The sequence below is a fragment of the Lampetra fluviatilis genome, chromosome 6 (genome assembly GCF_964198595.1).
Source record: "Lampetra fluviatilis chromosome 6, kcLamFluv1.1, whole genome shotgun sequence".
Classification (NCBI taxonomy): domain Eukaryota; kingdom Metazoa; phylum Chordata; class Hyperoartia; order Petromyzontiformes; family Petromyzontidae; genus Lampetra; species Lampetra fluviatilis.
The window spans coordinates 14336383-14360360 of NC_136280.1; the positions used below are offsets into that span (position 1 = coordinate 14336383).

The 23978-nt window shown below is 46.7% G+C and overlaps 1 protein-coding gene across 1 annotated transcript; it reads left to right on the forward strand.

The window, feature by feature from the left end:
• Positions 1 to 4648: 4648 nt before the first annotated feature.
• Positions 4649 to 17867, forward strand: LOC144932960 (fucolectin-like). Its single transcript, XM_078857361.1, has 4 exons — positions 4649 to 4724; positions 13829 to 13927; positions 16232 to 16505; positions 17504 to 17867. The coding sequence occupies exons 1-4, from the start codon at positions 4649 to 4651 to the stop codon at positions 17673 to 17675; spliced, it is 621 nt and encodes a 206-aa protein (XP_078713487.1). The 3' UTR covers positions 17676 to 17867.
• The last annotated feature ends 6111 nt before the right edge of the window (positions 17868 to 23978 follow it).

Below are 23978 nucleotides of genomic sequence, written 5' to 3' on the forward strand. Positions count from 1 at the left end.
CATTTCTACAGGGGGCATGGGTTAACCACGCTAATTCTACAACTTCACAGAAAGAGGAAACTGGGTGAAAATTTAGCGTGAGGCACGAGAGAGGCAACGTGGGTAGAAAGGATAAAACCACCACCATGCAGGTGGTGTCTGAAAACGAGGGCTCCTCCGATGGCTGAGATCTTTTGCAAGCTGAGATGTCATCTCATCGCATATTATCAAGTTCCATCAATATGCTAATGATACACAATTGTACACTGCAGTGAAGTCAAAGTTAGATATGGAGAGCTTCGGTAACCCTGAAGATTGCACGCGAGCAGTGCTCGTTTGGTTTGCATCGAACTAAATGCTGCTTAATCCAGGAAAATTGGAGGTCGAAACCAGTTTTCTTTCAATTCATCTATGGGACCCTTTTTCCAGTATTAAGATGGTAAAAAGAAAAAAGAAAATACAGGTGTTAAGATGTTCTTTATGATTGCAACTCATTGGCAAATAGTCATTGTCAACCCACCAATACCAAAATCTCTTAAGCAGTTTTTAATCACCATCAACCAGGCTTATCCACTGCTTGATGTCTATCCACAGCAGTTTTTATAACCCAAGAAATGCACTTTACATACATGATGTAAACAAATAATTTTACTTAAACGGTTGGTAATTGCCAAATAATTGGTAATATCTGTACATTGGAAAACTAAAAACGATTATCACACCTTAATTGGTTTTTAAAATAAAAGATTACATCGGAAAATATGTTCCTTACATTGTTAAACGTTGACAATTGTAAGCAGCTGTGAGCATGTTAACAAACACCCGGCAAAGATTGTTGTCTCACTTTTCATGAAGGAAACGAAGACGCATTTAATTACTGTATTATCTAGCTATCTCGCTGCCGTCCTGTGACATTTTGCTGGTCACTGTTTTCTCCCCGCTCGTGTTAGCATTGTGGATGGTGCTCTGAGCAAGAGACAAACATATCACATTTTGCTACAGCTGAGGCGAGTAGCCTCATATAGACAGTCATCGACTTACGAACTCCCGACTTACGAACATCCACACTTATGAACCAGCTTCCATTAAAACATTTTAAACACAAACTCGCACTTGCAAACTGAACCGCAGAAATATTTTGTTCAGTGGAGAGATCCTCTGCGATATGTAATGAGTCAACCTCGTTTCTGGAGTGAGTGTTTGTCTTTGTGCGCGCACACTTGTGCCTGTGTGTAAGTGTGTGAAAGTGATTGGAAGGCATAGGCTAGATCAGCTCAATAACATCACTTAGTGGCGAATGACAGTTGTTGTTGTTGAAAGTGAATGTGTGGGGAACGGTTGTGTAGCGGTTAGCACGCAGTGTTACCAAAGTCGCGACCCGGCCAACACCAGTTACGATTTTCTGAACTTGTCCTGGGCCTCCCGTAGGTCGACTCAGCCTCAAATGAGTACCTGGTGCGGTGTGTAAACATGCCACTGGGGAGAAAAAGGTGGCCGGGTGTGGTGCTGGCCACTCGCCCCCTCATGTGCCATACCGGTCTTAATAGGCGCTGCTCGCTAACAGCACTTGCCCCAATAGTATATGTTAAGGTTATATTTTATACGGGGGATCTTTGTCATTAGTGTGTGTGTCTTTGTGTGCACGTGCACATGTTCTGTGTGTGTGAAATTCTGGTTACTCATTGCACCCCTTCCAACAAGCAAGCCAGCATCAGGACTTAAGGTAAGTGACAATAAAACTGATTTTTGTTTTCCCTATTTGTTTATTTTATACTTTATATACCTTATTTTTACAGTGTTACATGGAAATGTGCAATATTTCTTCTTATGAGTTTAACAATGCTCGTAACATTTTATAACACTGACTGTATGGTCATTTGAATAGAGTGCATGATTTTCTTCCGACTTAGGAACCGATTGACTTACAAACGGGTCTAGGGAACGAATTGTGTTCGTAAGTCGATGACTGTTCGTACTTCACACTTACGCTATGCGTTTCACAGTGTACGCGCTAAATAAGTAAGAAAAACATTTTCAATGATCACATTTTTAAGTAAAAAATATGTATTTCCCAGGTTAAGCTACTAAAATATAAATGTGATAGAGTCACCGCGTTATGGCAGCGCTCAGTGTTGCCACGGGCTGGGCGTAGCCACCTTATTAAGTCATCTTTAGAAATAGAAGTATTTTAAAAGCCTTATTAAGTAATTATTGTAATGTTCATATTATTAAGCATTACAGTTATACGTACAGGAGCGTCTCGCTTAACGAGCGAGTTACGTTCCGCAAAACATTGCTCGGAAAGCGAAAACTCATTTAAGCGGACATCGTTTTTCCATTGACTCGTGTTAAACGCTGAGTTACGTTTCAGCACCGACATTTTCCACTCTTAACCTTTTTAACGTGAGAAATACAAATAATTAAAAAATAAAGTAAAAAAAATAAATATAGCCTTAACAGACTTGAGTCAAGTGCTGTGGACAAGCACCTATGAAGGCCGGCACGGCAATCAAGGGGGTGGGTGGCCAGCACCACACCTGGCCGCCTTTGTCTCCCTAATAGCGATGTTTTCACAGCACACCACGGACTAATTTGAGGCTGAGTCGACCTAGGGGAGGTCCAGGAGCGGTTGAGATAATCTTCACTGGTGTTGGCCGTGATCATGAATCGGATTCGGGTCACCGGGTTCGTAGTGCAGCGCGCTGACCATCACACCACCCACCTATTACAGTGCCACCACGAGGCCCCCCGTCTCCCACACCACAAAAAATGCGGGGCATTCAGCACATCACAGCTGGTAAACAGCTGCGGGCCACCGTGCACACCCTGCCGCCACCGGACACAGATTTCTTGGTAGGTCTCTGCTCAATAAGCGAGCATTTTGCTCGTTTTGCGAACCAATTGGTCTAATTTCAAATTGCTCGTTATTGCGAATTCTCGTAGTAGGAATGCTCGTAACGCGAGATACGCCTGTATTTTGGAAATCCAGGGCTACAATTATGAAATTATTCTAATTTTCTTCGGTAACATGTATGTTTATGGGAGAATAGGCTTTAGACAGCGCGATTCGATGTATGCGCTGTTTTTCAGGAACACATCACGCGTTATGCGAGGGACGGCCGTACATTGGAAAACATGAAATGTAACGGTGATCACACAGGCAGCTGTATTTAAATGAAAGGTTATATTCAGTGAATATTTACCTTGTACTATTACACATTCATGTGCACGCGCAGCTGTGAGCATGTTACCAAACACCCAGCAAATGTCTTTATGAAGGACGTAATTACGTAACGTTTTTCCGTGAGAGAACAATGGCAGAATAATGAGAAAAGATACCCTATTGTCCAAAAACAAACACCGTTTGAAAGCGTTATTTGATTGAGGGTAAGAATAAAAAGGTTGGAACAAACCCACAGACACTCAGTCAGCAGACTGCATGATTGACGGACCACCAAGTAAGTGTACTCCAATTTTGTACTATAACACAACAACACAGGTAAATGTAATGCTCAGGTTTTCGCGATCGATATGCTTCATGTAAGATTTCTGGTAACTGCCTAACGATGCCGTGTGTAACTACTCTCGTGACACGTCTGTACCCAATAGTTCAATGTTTGTGTGGATTTCTCTCCAACATTACTGATCGTGCTGAATCAGCAATACATTGACGCCTTTTTTTCACGTGACAACTTCAGGTGGAGGAGAGTTTAGGACACACGTTTCAGTTATGCGATTTTAGCCAACAATCAATAATGAAACTAAACGGGTATTCGTATTTTAATCATAAGGCTGAAGATAAATTCAAATGCTGACGTCACCATCTGTAGATCGTGACATATGCCCAAGCAGCAGTAGCAAGGCTTGTATATCTGAAACACGAATGTGGCGTCTCTCGTCGGGTGCTCTACGTTTTAATACCCGAGTGCCGCCTTGCTTGAACTCACAATGGGATGGTGACACGTCGTCTTCCCTGAGCCAGCAGTGGAAATTCCACATTCACGTGGCACAGGGCTAAAGTCTGTATTAGGACATCCGCCATTGACTTCCCACAAAGTGGAAATCGTTTTATCGACCGAGGAAGGATGATGGGCAGTGTCACACACCGACCTGGATTTTGAACTCGTAACCTTCTGATTGTAGTTGAACATTCTTGATATTAAAGTGCGTTGTTTTTTGCAAGGTAACGAAAATACCTTTCGTTTTTATGCTACTGAGAGTTCAATCAGTTACTACTTGGACTGAGAATTGACAGCGACTTCGTGAGCAACGGTTTAGGCATTTCATACTGAACGCTCCTCCAGTTATTACTTGCAGTTATTGTGTCAGAGAATTTGGGTGAATTGGATCTGTGAGACTAATACCACATCGATCTCACCTTATTCCGTGGGGCCATGCACCTGTTTATAAACCTGTTCATAGGATTATAAGAATATATGGTAGTATTGCATAGAATTAGTATTATGATTAGGGATATACATATATTGTACTGTTGCGGTAGTGCCTTACGCCGATAATCCATACTACAAGCCAGCCAGCCTCACAGCGATCAAAGATATATTGAGTGGGAAATGTTGCCCTGCCGACAGGTCGAGTGCCCCCTTGCTCCAGGTCAAAGCTGCCTGTGCCCGTCACGCAGGCTGATGGTGCCGTTTTGTGTTTCAGGACAATGAAGCTCGTGCTCGTGCTGGTGGCGCTGGTGCAGCTTGGGGAATGTGAGGACACATGCACATACCCCACGATACGTGAGTATTGAACACAATTCTGTACTTCATCCAGCCCGCCTCTTTTCCATACACGTGTATTACCTGGCCTACAGCAGGCAATGCACTTTTGTAAACCAATGACTTGGAGGTGGGAAGGTTTGGTGGATCATGAATGAGCGTCTTGATAAGAGCAGATTTCTGTGCGGGATGATGGTGTTGACTGCATTCAGACACGCATCAGTATGCATTTTCTGTTTATTAACACGGCCTGACAGTAACACTTACTGACTGAAGTTCCCAGTTGAGAGCTGGTAGACTGCCTGACTGGCAAAGACTCCAGCAGCACGACGGGATCCCACTCCAAACGACAGCCACGAGGTCCCCCCCCCCCCCCCTGGGGCCCCTCTTATACTGTCAGCGTGGCCCGGCTCTCTGGCTACTAACTATGGGTCTTCATGGGACATCAGGTTTGTGAATTTCTAGCAGCCCATAAAGTCTTGGTGGTTTTGATGCCCTTGGTTTGATCAGGTATTGCTCTTCCTTGGGAATTGATGACTTGGCAATGATTGCCACTGATGAAACTATCAACGGCATTAGAACATCAACAGGCCAATGCACAAACATTTTCACGAATGGGAAATAAAAGGCAAGCCATAGTAGTGTGACTGCGAGACAAACTATGGACTATACAGTAAACCACTGTGGTATGCACTCCTTCAACGGAGGAAACAGGAAAACTACCCAAACTCTCTCCTGAAGTCGTCTTGTGGTGAATATAAGACCTCGACATTTGGTACGTGTAGTGACGTAATTTATGTTACTTCTCTGTGTTAGCGCCAGCCACTATCATAGGAGTGCTGCTGAGCGCCGAGAACCTCCCTAGGAGGCTCGAGGGACACGTGACAGGGAGCCGGGAGCTCCTGACTTGATCCTGGAAGAGGCGTGCCCGAGGGCGGGGCGAGGCCGCGACCTGGGAAATAAAGGGGGAGCCCCGACAGGGATCAGGGCTCGTTTGTGGGGATCGTCCTGGGATCTCTTCGCTCTTCGCTTCATCGGGTTGAGTCTTAGCTCGGCATCGTGGGTCAGGCAGCGTGTGTGCTGACTGGACCGTTCGTTATAGTTGACTCCCACACACATAGCGGACGGTATAGCCACACCTAGTTATCGAACCCGAAGTGGTCAGAGAAGTTGTTAATTGATGTGTTGCCTCCAACTCTAGTGTGTGCACCTCTGTAACTCACACTTCACATGGCTTTTGAACATTTTCTGCCATATGCAATAGAAAATAATTTTCCACACACGACTGGACGAAGGCCAACTTATGATATTGGCATCCTTCCAGTGATGGTATAACATTAGAATTTATAATTATTCTTCATCCAATAACAATTATAATTGTTTTTGTCGGTCACTGTGTGTCGACTGTGCAGCAGTTGTGGTGTCTGGCAGAGGGTGCAAAGTGTTGGCAATGAGGCGTGGTGGCATCAACGGCTTTGGCTGTGATGGTTGAACTTGTCCAGAAAAGCTTCACTGAATCATTGTTTTGAAGGGACGGTTGTCAGGTTCACAGAAACCATCGCGTTAGTGGGACACAAAACCGACAGGGTTACAAGGTGCCTAAAGGTGGCAGTACCGATACGAGGCTGCTGATCTACCCACATGAAATGTTTCGGTTTTTCTTCGGTTTCTTCCCACGAGCATGAATATTCAGTAACGAGTTGGTAAATTACTTCAAGTAGGGTCCTCCCAGCAAAGGGTCTTATAGACTAAGAGACGCTTTCTTGGGTAAAAAAAAACACGTCTAAAGTCCCTTCACGTTGAAACAAACATCAACATCTGTCAATGCAAATGTATATATACACACACACCTCGTTTTTACCCGAAAAGCACCTGCCACACTATTGTGTACAGCGTCTAAAGAGGCAGTTGTATTGAGGCGTCCTGTAATCCAAAGTGAGCAGACACATGTGCTGAGCTTTCATTCTGGTCGTTCATCAGACCATAATAAATCGGAGACCGCCTGTACTCGTCTACGCCTCAGAAAATTAAAGAAAGGCGGCAGTAACGAGGCTGCGAAAAAGGAGACAGGGGAAGGCAGGGAACCTGAAGGGGATATATTTGGCGGTAAACGAGAAGTGAGAGCTGAGAGGAATGTCGGGAGAGTTCCTAAAATATTCGGAGAGAGAGTAAGGGGTGTGTGTCATGGGCTTGTGGCTCCTAAGGACGATATATAAGGAAAAAATCAGGAGGACCTCTCCACAAATCTGGCTGTCGCCTGATGAAGCTAGTTCTAATTACTGGCGAAACGTCGTACTCAGATTGTAAATGTTGTGGCTTGGCTCTCCAACACACCGGTTAGTGCTGTACTAGTATACTACACTATACACTACATTATACACTACACTATACACTACTATACACTACACTACTATACACTACACTATACACGACTATACACTACACTATACACTACTATACACTACACTATACACTACACTATACACGACTATACACTACACTATACACTACACTATACACTACACTATACACTACTATACACTACACTACTATACACTTCACTATACACTACACTACTATATACTACACTATACACTAGTGCTATACTAGTGACGAATTGGCACGTTGGCTGTGTCGGGTGGTGGCGGGTTTAACGACACATTTATATATTTACGCGATCGAACCCAAAAACCCTCTATTATAGACGAGGCTTGCTGTGGGTGTGTCGTGGTGTAAATGGTGTGAAGAAGAGAATAAAGACTTACGGGAAGACTTCGGTCATGTGGACTCCAGTTCAATTGGATAAATAAAAGACTTAAGTTGTTTATGTGCGATATAATTTAGAAACCCTGATTAAACATACTTCACCCTGGTCGTCGCTATAATAGACAGCACAACATCACGTATCCGACTCGCTGAGGAGGCACAGGCCAACGTTGTAATAAGATCGCATAAGTTAATATTTATTGAAAACGATAGTGATACAGAACTGTGTTTGGTTACACTGCATTGGGTGTGGCCTGTGTATTGGTTAAGTTGGTGAGTGATATGTAGAGCGGTAGGGCACCGCTCCACATATCACTCACTCTCCTACAAACTGCAAATAATACACAAGTGCTCTCTCCCTCTCTTCTTCACCTTCTAGGCACAAACGTGGCCATACACGGTGAAGCGACGCAGTTCAGCACCTATTGTGACGACAGTCAATTTTGCGCAACTGCTTTCCTCGCCATTGACGGGAACACGGACATGAACTACACCAACAGCAAGTCATGCGCGAGCTCGAAGGGTGGTTCTGATAAAAGTTGGTGGAAACTGGACATGAAGGAGAAGGTCCCTGTCCACGCTGTGACCATAACGTTCCGGAGTGACTATTGGGAGTGGCCCATCACATCACATACAATCTACATTGGACAATCTTCGGACACCACAACCAATAATACGATGCAAGTATATCACATTTGGAATATGAACATTGCCTGCTGTTCCTCGCATTCAACATTATCGGCATTCATAACAGTCTACACAAACCTCGCCACCATCATTAGGACTTGATTATTGAACCAAAAATAGAGTATGCTAACCTTTTGAGCAGTGGTCCATGTTCAGTGGCCAGAAAAAGGCCCTTACCAAAAACATTAGCTGACCACCTGCTACTGAACCCTTAACACATCTACTAGAAAAAGGCTTCTGGCCTTAGAGTACAGTTGGATATAGAAGATGCAAGGATGTTTATGGCAGGATGAGATAAACAACATGTAAGTTCCAAATAGAACATGGAAGGAGAGTGTAATAGTTGTAATCAGGAAGAGGTGGTTGTGATGGAGCATATGTGCAAGATCGGGAAGGACAGGTAACTGAAACAAGCCCTGGAGACACCCAGAGCGTGGGAACTATTTGGGAAGACGTAACGCCAGATGGTGGTGATAGAGACTGTAAGAGCAGTCCTCAGAGGTTGGGTGTTGACTGCGCAATTGTTTTGGGGTGTTACAGAAGGAAGCAATGGAGAGCTATAGTGGCATCAACGACATGTCCTTGATGACCTCTTGATCTGAGTATTGTGACAGAAGATTGGCTGATTTCCTGAGAAACACAGGAGGCTAGTCCAATTCCTAGTGAGAATTCTGAGCCAAAAACCTGGAAATTTTGGGTTAGAATAGCATACTGTAGTGATGTCACGAGCCGATTATGATAATACAATTAAAGATTTATTAGAGGAAAGTACCTACATTAAAATTAAACGAGATCCAACTAATACTTTGGAACGTAAGACTACTGCAATCATTGCAAATTCATTAATCCTAAAAAATGAGCAATTCCTAATTAAGCCAAGGGCTTCAAAACCACCTAGACTGTATGGGCTACCAAAGATCCATAAAATCGGCATCCCATTACGACCCATAGTCAGTACAATTGGCTCTGCCACACAGTGCCGGCCCGAGCCTCTTGGGGGCCCTAAGCAGAATTTGATTTGGGGGCCCCCCTCCCACCACGCAGACTCATCTGTGCTAGAAGATTATTGACACAAATGTCACACTATAATGTTATAGCGAATATTATAAACGAATACAGTGAGGTTATGTATTAATAAAAAATAAAAACAACACTTAAAATACTTCACTCTTTTATTAAAACTTCTGAATACAAACGGTCACAAAAAACATATTAAATAAATTATTTGCAAATGTGCATTAAATGTGCAATCTTTTAAATAAAACCAAAATAGACAAACATTAATCTAATCAAAAATAGAATGTTACAAAAAAAAAGATACTTAAATAATGAAAGCAAACATAAGAACAGCAAGGGTTCAACAATGTCAACTGTACAACAATGACCTCAAAATCGTTCCTTCCTAGCTTTTCTGGAGGCAAAGTCACTAATGACATCATTGTATGGTATTGCTTGGCCAACTTTGTTATTAATACTAATGACTGCAAGTCCACTTAGTCTTTCCTGGGCCATTGATGATCTCAAATATGTTTTTATCAATTTGAGCTTGGAAAAGCTCCTCTCTGCTGAGGCAACTGACACAGGCAGAGTGCAGGCTATCCTGAGAGCTACCCAAAGATTTGGGTAAAGCTCACACATCTCATTTTGTGAGAGGTATGTGAGAAGCTCAAAGGCAGTCATCATAGTTTGGGGAAGTTCAGGAAGACTCTCTATCTCTACTGCCAGTGCGCTACCATCAATATCAGCCTCCTCTCCACAAGAGAGTTTTTCCCCAAGAAGCTCACATTGTTCCCTCCGGACCTTTTGATCTAGCTCCCTAAAATTGAGCAGCACTCCAAAGTTCTCTTTAACCTCACTTAGAGACTTAAATCTATCCTCCAATGACAGAATACTACGGTCCACTACAGCATTAAAAAATGACACTTCCAGCCTCTTCATAGCGTCCACTATCGGCTCATCTGCAGCCTCATAGGCAAAGTGCCTTTTTGTAGAACGCAATCGCTTCTCTTTCAGCACTGCTTCTGTGTTCATCCGCTCACAAATTTCTTTAGCAGATGTCTGTGCATCACAGAAGCCTGTTTTTCGGTAACTGATAAGTTCGCCTTTGTTCTTTTTTACAAGGTTAACCGCTACATCAAGCTGCATGTTGGTTGACTGTAGAAGCTTGCTCGTGATGTTAATTTTAGACAAAATGTCACACCAGACAACACAACAAATCTGAAACCTAAATGAACCTATCTCTTCCGCAAGGGAGTTGGCTTCAACAGCCACTACAGGGTCAGTCGCTTTACTTCTCAGTTCTAGCAGGGCTTCCCTCACCTTCTCTGACTGGTAGCGCAAAGCTTCAATACTTTTTATCCGGCTTTCCCAGCGTGTCTCACTCCAGGACTTGAGGGTGATGTCAACAAACTTCCGTAAGATGGCCCACCTTTGAGTGGACCCAGCGAACAAATTGTACAGCTTCTCCACATTTCCAAAAAAACAAGAAGCATCCGTTGATGCTTTAGCCGCATCTGAAACGGTCAGATTTAGTGTATGAGAACTGCAAGGCACATAAAAAGCTCTTGGATTCTTAACTAATAGCCTAGCCTGCACACCTTTGTTTATTATCGTGACGTACAATTGCGCGCACCTGCCCGCGCCCGCGCCCGCGCCCACGCGAATTGTCAATGAGCCGTGACATCCGTGAGCCGTGACAAAGCAGCAGTTGTCGACAGAATTTTCTTGTCTTGAATCATTTATTCATTCATTCATTAATTCATTTATATCACTTGTTTAAGTTATTTAATTGTAAAAAAAAAAACGATTCGGGGGCCCCCTGGTGGCCAGGGGGCCCCAAGCAGCCGCTTAGTTCGCTTATGCCTCGGGCCGGCCCTGCTGCCACATATAAATTAGCAAAATATGTAACTAAACAAATACAGCCCTACATCGGTAGGACATCTTCATTCATAAGAAATTCAGAACATCTTGTGAATGTGATCAAATATATTAAACTTAACCCTAATGATATTTTGGTGAGTTTTGATGTGATTTCGCTATTCACTAAGGTTCCAGTGAGCGAGTCGCTTAAATTATTTGATACACTGGTAAAGAATACAGGTTTACCAAAAGATATTCCGAAACTCGCTGATCATTATTTAAATAACACTTACTTCTTATGGAGAGGCGAATTCTTTAAACAAAGGGAGGGAGCAGCAATGGGCTCTCCTTTATCTCCTGCTATAGCAAATTTGCAGAGGTGTGGACTCGAGTCATGTGACTTGGACTCGAGTCAGACTCGAGTCATGAATTTGATGACTTGCGAATCGACTTGGACTTGCATAACAATGACTTTGTCCCACCTATGAGATGTGGACTCGAGTCATGTGACTTGGACTCGAGTCAGACTCGAGTCATGAATTTGATGACTTGCGACTCGACTTGGACTTGCATAACAATGACTTTGTCCCACCTATGCAAATTTGTACATAGAAAACTTTGAAACCAGAGCACTTGCCTCGAGCACATTAAAACCATCCATTTGGTTTAGATATGTGGATGACACTTTGGTTGTCTGGCCACATGGTAAAGATACACTTAACGATTTTCTAAATCATCTCAATACACAAAACCCGGCCATTCAGTTCACCATGGAAATGGAGGTGAATAATACACTCCCGTTCCTCGATATTTTACTTGGGCATGGCTTAAATGGTAAAATAACACACAGCGTTTACAGAAAGCAAACGCACACTGATGCCTATCTGAATGCAGATTCGCATCATCACCCAGCTCAGAAATCCTCTCTTATCAAGACGCTCATACATCGGGCTAAAACAGTGTCAGATAGTGAAAGTCTAGTGAGAGAGATTAAACATGTTAAAGAAGCACTAAGACAGAATGGCTACAATAATGCTCAAATTAACAGAGCACTAAATGCCAAATCACGATCGCAAAGCAACACTGCTCAAAGCGATCAGATTGTTAAAACAATAAAAATACCATTTATCTCAGGAGTAACTGACAAATTAGCCCGTGTTTTGCAAAAGCAAAACATTACAGTAAGATTTGGTACAGTGCACAAAATTCAACAACTAGTAACTTGCACTAAAGACGAATTACCTAAATTATCAACAGAAGGTGTATATCGGATTAATTGTTTATGTGGCAGATGCTATATTGGACAGACGGGGCGTAACATTAGTGTAAGACTAAAAGAACACCAGAGAAATATTAAACTATCGCAAACACAACTGTCGGCAGTGGCAGAACATGCTGGCCAACAAGGACACTCAATTGATTTTGACAACGTTGAAGTGTTGTGTAAAACTAGTTACTACTGGCAAAGACTAATTAGAGAATCCATTGAAATTGAGAGAAACAGAAATAACTTTAATCGCTCAGACAGCTACAGGCTTAGTGCGGCCTGGAAGCGTATTATTAAATAAGATACATTACAATTCCTTATAGGGGAAACAAACACTAACTGATTACTAACGTAGCATAATTACAATAAAACACATTCCAACTGATTATTAATCTACAACTCGCATTGTAACAACTGCCTGATTACTAATCTAGTATATAATTACAATAACCCCCCCCCGCCTCAAATCGTTGCACCTGATGAGTTGATGAGTTAATGATGACGTCACCCTGCTGCTGCTCTATATAAGAACGGGAGACAGAGCAGAGCCTCACCATTCTGGCGAATTGCCCGATGATGCTGGATGCAATTACCAGCGAAACGTCGTACTCAAGAATTGTAAATGTTGTGGTTTTGCGCTTCAACACACCGGTGGGCTAAAGCAGTGAACTATTTTTATTTTGTCAACGTGACACTTTTTTACTGATTGGCCGTGTCGGGTGGTGAAGGGTTACGACACGATTATAAATAACGCGATCTAAACCCAAAAACGCTGATTATAAATAATATTGGTCGCGAAAGCCTACGCGTTAAACTAGAATAGCAGCCTTTCAACGAACACACACAATCTTACGTGGAGTGCATATTATGGTCTCTCGTCTGACTGCGCGAAAAACCCATCACAAATATTTCGTCATGCCCTCAACCGAGGCAAGGTCACGTGTGGGTGGACTCGTGGGGGCCTCATATGAGCCTCACGACAGCGCGTGCGGAACACAGTTCTCCTCTGTTGGGATGTACAAAAGTTGTGCTGTCTGCAATAATCACCATCAGACTCTGTGACCAGAGTAGGGCATTGTGTTCTTGTATCGTACCACAAATCCTATGGCTGAAATCTCAGATAGAAATGTATTCAGGGCCACAACTGGAGTGGCACTCATCATCAGTGGTGCCAATTCTACATTGCCAATGTAGGGGTCAATATTCCTATAGGATAAACACTGTTAGATTCTTAAAAAGTGGAGCCTATTTTATTGGCTCCAGAGGGATAATGGATCAAATTGACTCCTGATCAGGATTTGAATTTTTCATGTTTCGACTGTGGATCGCATATTTTTTCCAGTATCTTCCCGCTGAATTTTACCAGGACAAGATGAGACTGGAACAACATAAATACTAAATGTCTAAGTAAGCATCGAACTGCTGTGTGGATATGAAGTGCATAGCCAGAGTTGATGTTAGTAATCGCAACGGTTCTATATTTGTTGCAGGTGTAAAACTCTGAAGGAGGCTGCCCAATCCACCGTGGTGACATTTAACTGTTCAGGAAAGAAGGGACGCTACATCTTCATCAACTCCTCGGGCCATCCGTGGTTGAGTTTATGTGAGGTGCAAGTCTCCACTGCTCCCCTCTTGGAAAATGAAGGTACGTGACGCAATTTTTTGGAGTTAATTCCTCCATACCAACCCGAACAGGCGGTTGTTGGCCGTAACCTTTTATCATTCCTGTATTAACGGTGTTAACTTACACAGCTTTGCATTAAGCACTGAACACTGAGCCAGCACTGATGAAATCCCAAGTCCACAGATAAAGCCAAGGTGTTGAGTGAAGTCTTAGCAATCGAGCGATTCTTAACGGGCAGGTCATAGCAATGAGCTGCTGAGATACTGGGTTCGAATTTTAAGCTTTAATAAGATTAAACCAAGATCAGAAGTGTGGTGAGTTGTTGTTCTCAGCCTGATCACCAATGACTGCACCAAAAGTCTTATTTTAAATTCAGATAACTATACGTACACCAGGTCCGTGAACTGTAGATGTGAGTTTTGTCATGCAATGAACACTTTTCAGGGCATAGTGGTGACTTCAGAAGTCATTCAGGAACATCATCTATCGGGGCCACTCTCGCAATCAATCGCGATGTTGCACTGCTCACCGCGAGCTCTACAAATGAAGAATTTTTTTTTTCCCGTGAAGACTTGTTTCACACAATTAAAATCTAATTAAGATCTTTATAAATCATCTTCTTGATTTGAAGCTTTCGTGACTGCAGGAATCCATACTCTTTGGTTCTTTCGGTAAAGTCACGTAGGTAGACAAAATAATAGATCACGACGTTGCGATCGGAACGCAAGCGACTGTCTTCAGGTGAGAAAGCCGGCTGCTAGACACGGCACTATATATATGTAATGCGGGCGTAAACGACCTTCCGGAAGTGACGTCATGGGGGGAGGAGTTACGTCACGTGGGGGAGAGGGTAACGGTCTATAAGGGGGGTAACCGGAAGCAGTCGGGAGTGATCGGGGACTGGGAGAAGTGAGAGGCCACGCAGGGCGAAGGGTGAGAGAGAGTGGCGAGGTCGCCACACACCCAAGCCAGGAGGATCGGCACCGTCGGCCAACGGTGACCGACCCTGGGGCAGGAGGAGCAGCGAGGAGGCTGCAGAGAGCAGCGGGTCTGCAAGGGAGGAGTCGGCAGCAGGGGTCTGCATGGCGCGACAGCAGCCTGGGGCTGCAGAGTGTGAGCTACGGGAGCGACAGCAGCCTGGGGCTGCAGGGTGGAGAGTATATAGGGGAGTACCGTGAGGGAAAGAGATCGAACCCAAATAAAGGACACAGGACAGAGAGAAGCGTCCGAGTCTTTTATTACATATATATAGACCCGGGAGGGGGGGGCTGGATCGGCAAGAGGGCGGGGCCAGAGAACGAGCGGGAGAGGGAGAAGTGCCCCGAGAAGGTACTGCACAGACCCTGGAGGGGTAGAGGGGGAAGAGGGGAAGGGGGAGCGGCCGCCACACCTGGCAAAAGGGTGGGGGCCAGAAACCCGCACAGACGCGCGGAAGAGAGAGAAGTGCACCGACCGCAACACAGGTGACCGTGAGAGACACACAGAAACACCACAGCCAGTCACAGTCCGCCACAACACGAGCGTCACTGCCACATCAAGGGTGAGACATCTAACCTGGCAATGCAACTCAGAGAGTCGGAAATAACTGCTAAAATTCGGCAGGTAGGAAGGAAACATCACAGCCAGTTAAGACTTTACCTAGTTAATAACGTCCTTCCAATGATTGTTCAGTCTGTACCCGTCTTCTCGGTTGAAATTGTGTCTGTGTTTATATATCTGGATGGCTTCATGGACAAATCTTTGATCGTAACCCGAAGGTTTGCAGAGTACCTTGGTCTCGGAAAAAAACAATATCGTGTGAGCCTACCGCGTTAAAAGAGTGATCAGCTACAGCAGATGTATTTTGGTTCTGCCGTGTTTCAAATCTGCCTTGTATTCGCGAACACGGTCTGAAACATGTCGTTTCTTTTCCCCAATGTAACTGCTGCCGCAGACACAACTTAGTTTGTAGACACCAGGGTATTGCAGTTCCCACTGTTGAGGATGCAACAAAGTCCCGCGTAACCTTTCCCAGTCTCAGGCGATGCATGCAGGTTGCTTTATTTAAATCAGAACGTGTGAAAATGTGAAATCATGATGAATCAATGAATGCCGCGTTCCCACCAGAACGGTTCTGCTGGGTAAGCTGCACAGGCTGCCGCGTGTCCATCCAGTGGGGAAAGCTCTGACGAGGCCACTTCAGCCATTGCATTCCAGTCACTCAACAAATCTACCTGCATACGTGCAGCCTGAGATTTCGACAACTTGAGACAGAATTTGTAGCCGCCTCCACATGGAGTCATGAGCCGCCGCCGACTCCTTGTCATGATAATTTTCTTTGACCAGCGATCGTGGTGTACGGGGAGGCGATGCAGTCGAGCACAGCCGGGCCCGATCACAACGCATCCAAAGCCATCGACGGTACAAACGGCACCAACTTCTGCAGTGGGATGTGCAGCGCCACCAGCTACGAGTGGGAGCCCTGGTTCTGCATCACGCTTGACCGCGTGTACACGGTGGATGCCGTCAGGATCACCAATCGAGACGACGCACAGGGCATTCGTCTCTTTGGAGCGCACATTAAAGTGGGAAATTCGTTCAATCACAGCAAGAATGCATTGTAAGTAACAACAATACCGATTATTTACCCAGCAAAGCCTCGCCTGGTCACCCAAATATTTCAGAAGCGTCCTATATTGGGACAGTTTATCCATTTCCATGAATGAGTGTTTTGGTATTTGGGTAGTACCTGGAGAAAACCCACACATTCGAGGTGATACTCAACATTACCATCTCCTGGTCACCTCACGACCCAACATCTGCATAAACTGGCCATGTGTGGTGATCTCATCCATTCCAAGTACGAACCAAACTTAAACCTGCTTGGTTTCTGAGGGCTGGCAACTCGTAGTGAGTCAGTGTAATATTGGGCAGGTTTCCCGACACAAGTCTCTAACCAGTGGAGATCCCAGGACACAGCAAATCGGGGACCCCGAGGAAGGTACCGTTCAGTATGGGAGGGAGGGTTCCCACATTCGCACCAAGTGTAAAACTTCCAGCAGTGGGATGAGATTTTGAAGGTCAGCTGCCCCCCAGGCTAGAGATATACACAACTACAGGCGGGCATTGGAATGTTTGAGATGTAAAGTGATATGAGGCACTTTTGAAATAATGGGGCACTAAACACCCAATAAGTGCGAACCCTTATCCTCAGCTGTCACTTGTCACCACCTGCGAGATCTGGAAGAAGTAAGGAAGCGATGGTGAGTCATGGTTGTATTGGTCATAATTACCTCTTTCACGTGAACGTAATTGTTACTTCAGCCATTACGAGGTGGGGGTGGGGGAGGGGGTACAAGCCCCATAGGTTAATTTATAGAATTGTCACTGCTGAATGTGCCACCTATACTGTTTAAATGTAAAGGGGTTTTTTTTGTATGAGAGTGGCCACAAAAGCAATGCTTCTGATTTTTAAGATTCAAATGTTTTCGGAGTGGAGACAAAACTGCGGCTTTTGGCGAATTCTGAAGCGTCTTGCTGCCACGTGTTCACTCGTGCTGTGTGCTCCTGGGTCGCGCGTTGCTCTGATCGCTGTCGCACCGCTGCGCTGTCTTGCAGGTGCGCAGATGACATCTTTGTGACTCCAGGCCAATCGGCGCGCTTCACGTGTCCCTCACAGCAGGGTCGATACGTCTTCATCGTCATCCCTGGGAGGATGGACTCGCTGAGTCTGTGTCAGGTTAAGCTCGACGTGAAAGCCTATAACTTTGCTGTGAAAGTGGTTTACTAGCCTCAACTATAATATAAAAGTGCTTTCTGGGCGACATCGGTACATCAGGTAAACGGCGCCATGGTGGTGAGATGATAACTACCTCGCCTGGTATACAGGAGGTTGTGGGTTTGATCCCGACCCGATGCCTGTATATTTGGAGTTTGCATGTAATCCCTGTGGTCACGTGGGTTTTTCTCCGGGTTTTCCTGTTTTTCCCTCCAAATTTAGAAACATTATTTTCAGAGTGTAAAGGAGAGCCGACACCAGGTTGCAGGGGGTTCGTCTTTTATTGCTTCCCCCAGTCCACACTCGTGCCCAGCCTTCTCTTTCCATTTCCCGCCAGTTCTTCCCCTTTCCCGCCAATTCTCTCTCATATCTCCTCACCCGCTCCTCCCCCTTCCATTGTCCCTGCTCCACTGTCCCCCTCCTTTTGGCAGGAATCCTGACTTCTTGACTAGGACCACCGGTGCCCCCCAGGGACTTGAGGATGGAGAAATGAAGTCGGTCAGCAGCATTTCCTGCACCGCTTGTTGAATGTGCCCTTTTCTATTGGGCTCATTCTATTTGTGTTTTGGCGCAGGGGTGCGGCGTCCCCTGTGTTGAACGGTCCCCGGCTGAACACGTTGGAGAACTCCTGCAGTAATGAGTGCAGCTGATGCTTCTAATTGGGCGGCAAATCTGGCTCAGGCCCCACCAACTGGTCTATCCACGAGTCGTCCCCTGGCTGAGACTTCCTACAAGCTCTGGCCCCGTCCCAGGGACTCCTAGTGACAAGGGATTAACATGGGCCAGAACCGTTCCCGCCTGCACGGTCGCTGCTCTGTTTGAGGTGTTCAGCACTTGAATTAACAGATGCTGGTTCCCCTGGACAATAGTTTCGGCCCCCACCAGTATGTGGCGATCCGTGGCGGCTGACGCCGGAGACACCAGGATGGGCGAGTCCGGCCAGGCTGTCACGAGGTAGGACCGATATCGCAGCGGTATCAGCATCTGGGCTGCTGGGGGAATGGAGACAGACTCACTGACCAGAGCCTGCACATAGGGTACCCCCCCGGCCGGCCCCCTCCGCCTTTAGGAAATGGATTGATTTCCATAGGCATTTGCCTCAGAAAGTCCGTCCCAAACAGGCAGAGCACGGGCAGCGTTGCGGAGACAAGGATGAGTCCTGCTACCGAAAGTTGCTCAATCTGTATCGGGGCTTCAATCTGGCCCAAGAAGCCAATACTCCCTCCAGTTGCCGCGACAAACGTTGCCTTGACGGGGACTAAAGGGCGATTTTTATCCGGCAGCATCTCGTGCATGGTGCTCGAGATGATCGTGGCTGATGCCCCCGTGTCAACCAGGATGTGTGCCGACACTCCCGCGATTGCACCGACCAGGACCAAGGTTCCCGACGCGGCCGCTACCACCCACCTTGCCAGCTTCTTTGATTGTGTGGCTGAGTCTGGCCACTGACCAGGCGGCGGCTCGCTATCCTGCGGTGTAGGTGATGGGGATGGATGTGAACGGGCCGAAGATGTGGTTCCCTCTTTTGGGGTGTGTCACAGCAGGGTGAATGCATCCTTGTTACGTGGGGTGGGCTCCCCACTGGGGTGCGGGCTGGGCTCCCTGTGTAGTGCGAAGTGCCCCCCGCCTTGTGATGTGGAGTGGCCCCCCCCATTGTATTGGGAGGTGGGAATTGGGGGGCGAGCCTTCCCGTGAGCCCTTCCCCACCCCCTCCCCTTCCTTTGTTGCGGGGGCGTGGGCCCCCTTTATGATGTGGCCCTCCCGGTCCTGTCTCGTTTCGCCGCATTGCGAGGGCGAGGTGGTGCACGAGACGGCTCCACGGCACACCGGCGATTGCGTGTGCTGCCTCAGCCCCGGGGCGGTTTCCCCTGTAAACTCGCCGGCATTGCAGGTAAACAGCGACGTCACCCCGTGCGGCGATGTCACTTTCGACCGCGACGTCACTTTCGACCGCGACGTTACTTTCGACCGCGACGTCACTTTCGACCGCGACGTCACTTTCGACCGCGACGTCACTTTCGACCGCGACGTCACTTTCGACCGCGACGTCACTTTCGACCGCGACGTCACTTTCGACCGCGACGTCACTTTCGACCGCGACGTCACTTTCGACCGCGACGTCACTTCGGGCCGCGACGTCACTTACGACCATGACGCCACATCCGGCCGTGACGCCACGTCCGTCCGCAACCCGATTCCCGCTCGCGACTCGATTCCCACGTGATCCCAGGCCCCGTCGCGATCCCCGGCCCCGTCGCGATCCCCATCCCCCAACCAGGACAGTGGCGCCCGGGGCCCGACACCGACGGCGCCCACCCCGAGGAGGCTACCGGTGAGGTCGCATTTTCGGGAGTGTGGATTGCCAGCCCGGCCAATCAGGCCGACGCTCTCGTGTGCCAAGTGATCAGGATGGCGTCACTCACCTGGTTCCTGTCGGTGTTTGGCCCCAGTGGGTTCCAGGTGGAGTTGGCTGCCTCCGGCTCCGTGCGGCACCTCCTTGCCACGTGCCCCTCTCGACCGCAACGGTGGCAGACCCATGGGGCATTTTGTCAGGGCGGCTCGGCGCGGTGTTCTAGAGGCAGCTGTCAATGGCGCGGCGGCTGGTTGCGCCCCTGGTCTCTCTGCTCCGCTAGCCCCCGGATTGCTGCGTAGACCTCTCGCAGCGATGGCTCTGTTCCCAGCTGCCACGTAGACAGCATGTGGCTATGGTGCAGGTTCGGCGATTGGCGTCGCTGGCTCTGGTAGCGCCAAGTTAACGGCCCAGCTGCTCCCCCCCGCTACGTCAGCCACCTGGTCCACGGTTAGCGCCCGGCCCATGACCTGTTCATGGGCTTGTAGGATCCGGGCGGCCCACAGCGAGGTACGCTCATCCGGCATCACCACTGGCCGGCGCGGCAAGCATAGGCAACGAGGTGCTCGACCATGAGGTTTTCCAGCCGGCCAGGCGAGGGAAAGCCCTACTCACCAACACGAGCAGCGTACCCCTGTAGACTACTGGGGACTCTCTAGCCCCCCGCTGGTGGTCTTGGAACCGTCTAAAGGCACCCTCAGCTGGGGAATAGATCTCCCCCAAAATTTCGTAGGCCACCTGTAGCGTGGTCTTGCTGCGCGTGGGAAGGGAGGTGTAAGAGGTGAGCGCATCGTCATCCAGAACAAATGGCAGCGCTCGTAGCGCCTCTTCGTCCGACCATTCGAGAGCATGGAAGGCAGCCTCGAATCGGTGGACAAACGCCTCCCAATGACCCCCCTCGGCCTCGAATTTTTCGACGGGCCCCAGCTGGCACACCCGTCCTGCCACCTGCTCCTCCCATTGGGTGTTTAGCCCTGGCGGCTTCGGCGGGAGCAGCGGTGGCGGCTTGCGTGACGGGGCTGGTTGCGGCTCATGCCTGGCTGGCTGATTAGCCGCCGGGTCCTGTGGCGCCTCCTCCCATAGTACGAATGGGAGAGGGGGTCCCGGCGCCGGTGCGCCCCCCATAGGGAGCCAACGCAGTAGCTCCTGGAGTGCCCTCTCTACGCGTGCCATGCGGTCCTCCATGGAGTCCTCCATGGGGTCCTCCATGGGGTCTGGGGCCCCTGCTGCTGCTCCTGGAAGCAGACCCCCTTGTTGCCCTGGACATAGGGGATCCCTGGCCCCTGCTTACTCTTCTGTTGGCTCTTTTCGGCGGAGGTTCTTCCTTGTAGCCATTGTCGATCCCACCACTGCCACCAGATGTAAAGGAGAGCCGACACCAGGTTGCAGGGGGTTCGTCTTTTATTGCTTCCCCCAGTCCACACTCGTCCCCAGCCTTCTCTGTCTATTTCCTGTCAGTTCTTCCCCTTTCCCACCAGTTCTCTCTCTTATATCGCCTCGCCTGCTCCTCCCCCTTCCACTGTCCCAGCCCCACTGTCCCCCTCCTTTTGGGGGAATCCTTCCTCTGACATCCCTTACAAGAGTATTTGGCTGCTATAGATTTCCACATAAGCCACTTCGTTGAGCTATCATTTATGTCCAGCTCACTTCTGAAAAAATTAACCCGTAAAAACAAAGTTTTTCACTATAAATTCTTTATATGCGTGGCGGCTAGAGTCCTCTCGTCCTCTGGCTTGAGATGGCTGCCACCTATGGGTCAGATGATTGTCTGCCACCATTAAGCAATTGGTAAATAAATATTTTTAAAAAATTCCCTAAACAGTGTAAAATTTTGGAAAAAAATTTTCACGAAAATTAATTGTCACGCACAACGAGTCTGTGTGCAAAATGTCAGCTCGATTGGATCACGGGAAGTGGGTTAAAAAACGACCGAAAGATTTGCACAGTCGTAAGCAAGCAAGCACGCAAGCACGCAAGCAAGCAAGCGAACTTAATATAAAGGATTTAAAAAGAGCTATAGCTCAGTGGGCCTTATTTAGTCAGATTAAATATCGATTTAAAGCTTTCGTGACTGCAGGGATTCATATTCTTTGTTCTTTCGGTAAAGTCACGTAGAAGGGAAATAATACAATAATAAAAATAAAACAATAAAATTCTCACGACGTTTCGATTGCACACAAGCAATCATCATTAGGTGTGAAAACCACGGCAATAAAAAAACATTTTGGAAAAAAAAATTTGCTGTGGTTTTCACACCTGATGCTGATTGCTTGTGTTGCAATCGAAAACGTCGTGAGAATTGTATTGTTTTATATTTTATTATTTCCCTTCTACGTGACTTTACCGAAAGAACCAATACAGTAATATAAGATTAAATAGTTTAGTTTAAAATAAATAGTTGATAGTTTTAGTATACAATTGTAGTTGACATTGCCAGTCTCAATGATGCTCAAGAATACGCTAAAAATCATGTCCAGTCGATTATAAACTATTATAATGGATTTCAAAATTATTTTTGGGTCAGATTGCATAAATAAAATGTATGTTGTACACCGTCCACCCGACACAGACAATTGTCATGTGAACAAGCGTGCCAATGTATTACTGCTTCAGCACCACCAGCCTGTGTGTCGGAGAGCATTCAACACACATTTTACTCTCGCGGTCTGACCCAAAAATGTATTACGAATCATAATATTGGTCTCGACAGGCCACGTGTTAAATCATTTAATCATGTACTTTATTTCATAATTTACAGTCTCTTGTCAATTCACTGCTGGATGGAGGCCTCCCCACGTGTAGTCATACTCACGTTATTGGTTGGTATGGGTCGTGAGAAGGTAACTCCCAGGACCGGTTCAGATATCAATCGCAGCTGCTTGTTTGTCATGTCCGGGAATCAAACTCGTGTAACTTTGATTGCTAGTGCAGTTCGCTCACTACTGCACCACTGCACCACCCGTTTGTACTATTTTTTGCATTGTCATAGAATGAGGAATCATTTGCGCACTGCGCGCTGAACCCATCTCCTCGGTTTGAGTCCCAGCAATGGCTGACGTCAGTGGTGAATGAGAGAGATCTGCACCAATCTTCGGCCTCTCCCCTTCTCAAAGAATCCCCACAACCAACGTGGAAGTGGATTGTCAAAGGGATGTAAATTACATTGCATGCATGTATTCAAAATATCTTATGGAAATAAATAACGATGTTGTATTCAACCAATAAAATGTCACTCCTTTTTGAGGAGAGTCGTACGTATGGCCAGTTTTGTGTTGAGGGCGTGTTGTTATTCATTGGACGTGACCATCCATCCTTTAAAATCATGAAGAAATTACTCCCTTATAAAAGCATAAAAAATTGGCTTTTTTTGGGTGGGACAGACGCAAACACGTAGTAACTTAAAAAGTATAACGGTAATAGTTCACACTCAACTGTGGTATAGACGGACACAGAAATAGATTGTTCATCCTAACATGAACCCTGCAACACTATACAGTGCATTTCGGCTCGATACAGGGCTGACAACATATAGTGTGGGTGATTTCAGGGTAGTCCATGTTCTGACATAGCCTGACCAATGGGAAACTGTTTTGTATGCGGTCCCCTTCAACATGCATAGCACCAGGTCCAAGACTTTCACCCCCACCTTTGAGAACTGTTAGAGCTAGATTCCCATCTATATACTGTACATCAATCAGCCAAAACCTCCCGTAAATCATGTGACTTCTGTGTGGCCACTCCCACTCTAAATCCCTCCCCTCTCCCCGCAGCCCCCTGTGAAAACAGACGCTACTCCGTGCAGCAGCGTTGAGGCTCATATGTAGTCTCTTCCTCGCTAACCTCGTCTCTCCTGACCCCTTTTACCCTATTTCTCTGTTCCCTTTCCATCCCTTTTTCTTATTTCTTACCTCTTTATTCTCTATTCCCATTCCTATTTCTTTTTTCCAATATGCGTAGTATTCCAT